Genomic DNA, 3250 nt, shown 5'->3' with positions numbered 1-3250 from the left:
TCCCCAGTGTGGGCAGCAAACTGTGCTGGTGCTTTAAACTCTGTGCTCATCAGGAATTCAGCCAGCCACAATCTGCTGACCGCTGAGTTGACTGGATGAGAAACGGCGGATTCCAAGTTCTTTGGCAGGTAGCCGGTAAAGGCCCTGCTCACACTGCGAAGAAAGGCACAAGATGCAGTTGCCAGCAGAGACTGAAACACAGCTGCGCTTCCATGTTGTGAAAAGAGGACAGATTCCGACAGTTTTATTGGCTGCTCAAAGACAAGTAAGCAGCTGCCATCATGATTAGAAGAAGAAGTAACCTGAAGGGGGCAGAGGGGTAGCGTTCCATGCAGTCAGCATAACGGCAGCCTCACTTGCCCCAACCGTCATTTCAGTCAAGACAGAGATTAAGATGCAAGTTCTTGGCCTTGGCACCTGGCGTGGCAAACCGCCATTACCCAAAATTGCCCACTGCCTCCCAGAAAGGAGAGTTTCATATCCCACAAAACACACTTCCTACAAGCTAGCTCTTCCTGAACGCCACTCGTCTGTTCACGCTCTCTTCTCCATATTTGGCGATGAGCTTGCTTCTGAGGTAATCATCACCTGTCAGCAAGTCTGAGTCATCCTGCCTGGTCCAAAGAGGCGGGCAGCCCTCTGAGTGCGGGCCAGTCTGCAGACAGCGGGCCACAGCTGTGACATCCCCGCTGGTTTTCAGAAAAGCTTGAGTCACGGTTGCCAGGTCCACTCCGAACTCTTCCGCGAAACGTCTCATGTCCTCAACTGCCGCTGCCACCTGCTCAGAGGAGGGCCCGGAAGGCTGGTCTCCCCCCAGAAACGGGCTCTGAGGGATATCAGAATCTTGACTGGGCAGCTGCTCTCGCACCCGGACTTTGGGACTTACTGATGCTGCTTCCGACGTTCGGGGTTCAGGGTGTTTTGGGAGCATGTCCCCTGAAGGGCTGGCGCTCTCGCTTTCCCACTAGAAGGGAGCAGATGAAGAACATTTCAGAATGAACACCTCTGATAGGCTATTTCTCAATGGGGTTCAGAACAGTGCTGTCCCCTGTCCCCAGGATATGCTGCACCAGAGGTACCTGCAGCACAGCTCGCCGACAGCCACATTCATAATTACACCATCAACCAAAACAGCTACCACGTGCGGGCTCTGCAAGGGAAGGACGCTTTTCTTTGCAGAGCCCACTCAGTTGGGTCTGGCCAGGAGCTTGCTCTGCCTCATGCCTGGGAGGGAGGGAGGGAGAAGGCAGAGATGGGAGCAGAGGGCACACGGGCTTCCCACCGCAGGAGCTTGCTGCGGCTGGACCAAGCCAACGCTGCAGGTGGACTCAGAGCAGGCTTCTGCCGTGGGAAGCCACCTGGGCACGCTGACTTCCCATTCCTCGGCACGAGGGCTGCCGCTCAGGGGAGAATGAGTAGCCAAGGCCTTCTGCCTCACGACGGAGGAAAAAGCAACGGCTATTCAAGGCTTCCCACCGCAGGAGCCTGCTGTGAGCTGGCCAGAAGCGTTGGGAAACCTCTCTTCACAAGCGGAGCAGGGGGGAGCCTGCACGCCCTCTGCCTCTCTCTCAGCCATCTCATGCTGTCCCCAGGAAAGAGGAAGGCTGCCAAGGCACCCAGAGGAGAGCACGCTGGCTCCACCCTAACCCTTGCGTGGCGGTGTGGTTTTACTCTCTGTCTCTCTCTCTCTCCTCTGCGGCCAGCTTGCTCTCTTCCTGGCAGCTTCCTGGGTTCTGGAATGAGAACACAGAGGCTGAGGAGAAGGGGACGAGGTTGCTGGGCCCTGTATTCCCATGCCTGGCACGGGGCTTGCAGCTTCCCTGTCCTCCAGCAACAGCTGTTTCAGCACGGAGACCACTCTGCCAACCACAAGCCCCACGGAGCGACGGCAAACAGGACTTGGGGGAATGGTGCTCAAAAGAGCCACAGGTAGCTCCCAAACAGACTGAGTCAGCACCAGTGTGCTGGGCAACACCTGCTCACCATCCCAAGGGAGAAGGGCAGGAATGAACTACATGGCAAACACAGGGTGGAAGATGGGGACAGAAAAGATCGTGAAAGAAAACTTCTCTAAAGAAGCAAGACACCTTTTACAACTTGCTGTAATATGAAGTACAGAACCTACGAAAATGCCAATGCTGATCTTTCTATATTATGGTATCATAGACAATCTATATACTAATAGCCAAATCTGTGGATAATTAAATCCATGGATCAGGCCCACTCACAAAGAAGTAAAACTTCCTTGCAAACTCTGCGGACTACCAGGGCTGCAGAAAAATCTGAAAGGAGGAGAAAGGGAAGAGACTGGATCTATACCCCCCATGGCCCTTCACTACCCGAAGGAGGAGTCTCAGAGCGGCTTACAAACTCCCCTTCCCCACAACAGAAGACACCCTGTGAGGTGGGTGGGGGTGAGAGAACTCTCTCAAGGATTGTCCTTGAGAGAACCGTTCTGAAAGGACTTATGACTGACCCACAACCACATCAGCAGCTGCATGTGGAGGAGGAGTGGGGGAATCAAACACAGTTCTCCTAGATTAGAGTCTGCGCACTTAACCACTACACCAAACTGGTTCTCACACCAAACTGAAAAAAAGAAAAAAGGCGAGGGGGGGGGGGGAACACTAAAAAATTTTAAAAATGCAGCAACGTTGCCGAGGGGAGGAATGATCATCTCTCCTAATGGTGGCTGGAGGGAAAAGATGGCTGGGCAGAGGTGGGACCTGGGAGAGATCAGGGGGAGCCGCCAAGTCCTGATGTGGCAGCAGCCAGACAGAGGAGTCCCAGTCCCAGGGAAGGTGGCAGCAGGTTGGACGGGGGAAGCAGTGCCCGTCCGCCCTCCGTGGCAAGAGCTGAAGCAGCTTCCTGGGAAGGCAAGCAGGTGGGGAGCCACCCCCCCCATGAGTCCCGGAATGCAACAGAGGCAGGCAGATGGGCAGCGGGGGGAGGAGGAGTAGTGACGGCACAGAGGGAGGGAGGAAAGACTGACAGCACGGGTGACGTTAAAAGAAGAACAGAGACAAAGAGAGAGAAGTAAAACAGTGTAAGAGACCAGGAGCACTTTAAAGACTAACAACATTTGTGGTCGGGGATGAGCTTTCCTGAGTCACTTGCTCACTTTTTCAGAGAGAGAGAGAACAGAGATAACAGCATGTGTGTGGGGGGGGGGCAGCAGCTGTGGCTGATATGGAAAGAAAGAGACAGAGGAGGAATGCCTGGGGCGAGGGGTGAAGAAAGTAGCCATGGC

General features: G+C 54.6%; 1 protein-coding gene across 1 annotated transcript in view; it reads right to left on the bottom strand.

Annotated features, from left to right (window-relative positions):
• Positions 1–32: 32 nt before the first annotated feature.
• Positions 33–3250, bottom strand: part of TERF2IP (telomeric repeat binding factor 2, interacting protein) — a 5198-nt gene continuing 1980 nt past the window's right edge. The window contains exon 3 of the mRNA XM_015428213.1: positions 33–964. Within this exon, the coding sequence (XP_015283699.1) occupies positions 506–964 (459 nt within the window). The 3' untranslated portion in view covers positions 33–505. The remainder of the gene's footprint in view (positions 965–3250) is intronic.

Source organism: Gekko japonicus, unplaced genomic scaffold (assembly GCF_001447785.1).
Source record: "Gekko japonicus isolate JY-2015 unplaced genomic scaffold, Gekko_japonicus_V1.1 scaffold1901, whole genome shotgun sequence".
NCBI classification, from domain to species: Eukaryota; Metazoa; Chordata; class Lepidosauria; order Squamata; family Gekkonidae; genus Gekko; species Gekko japonicus.
The sequence above is the reverse complement of the archived record's forward strand: the minus strand, read 5'-3'. Positions and strand labels throughout refer to the sequence as shown.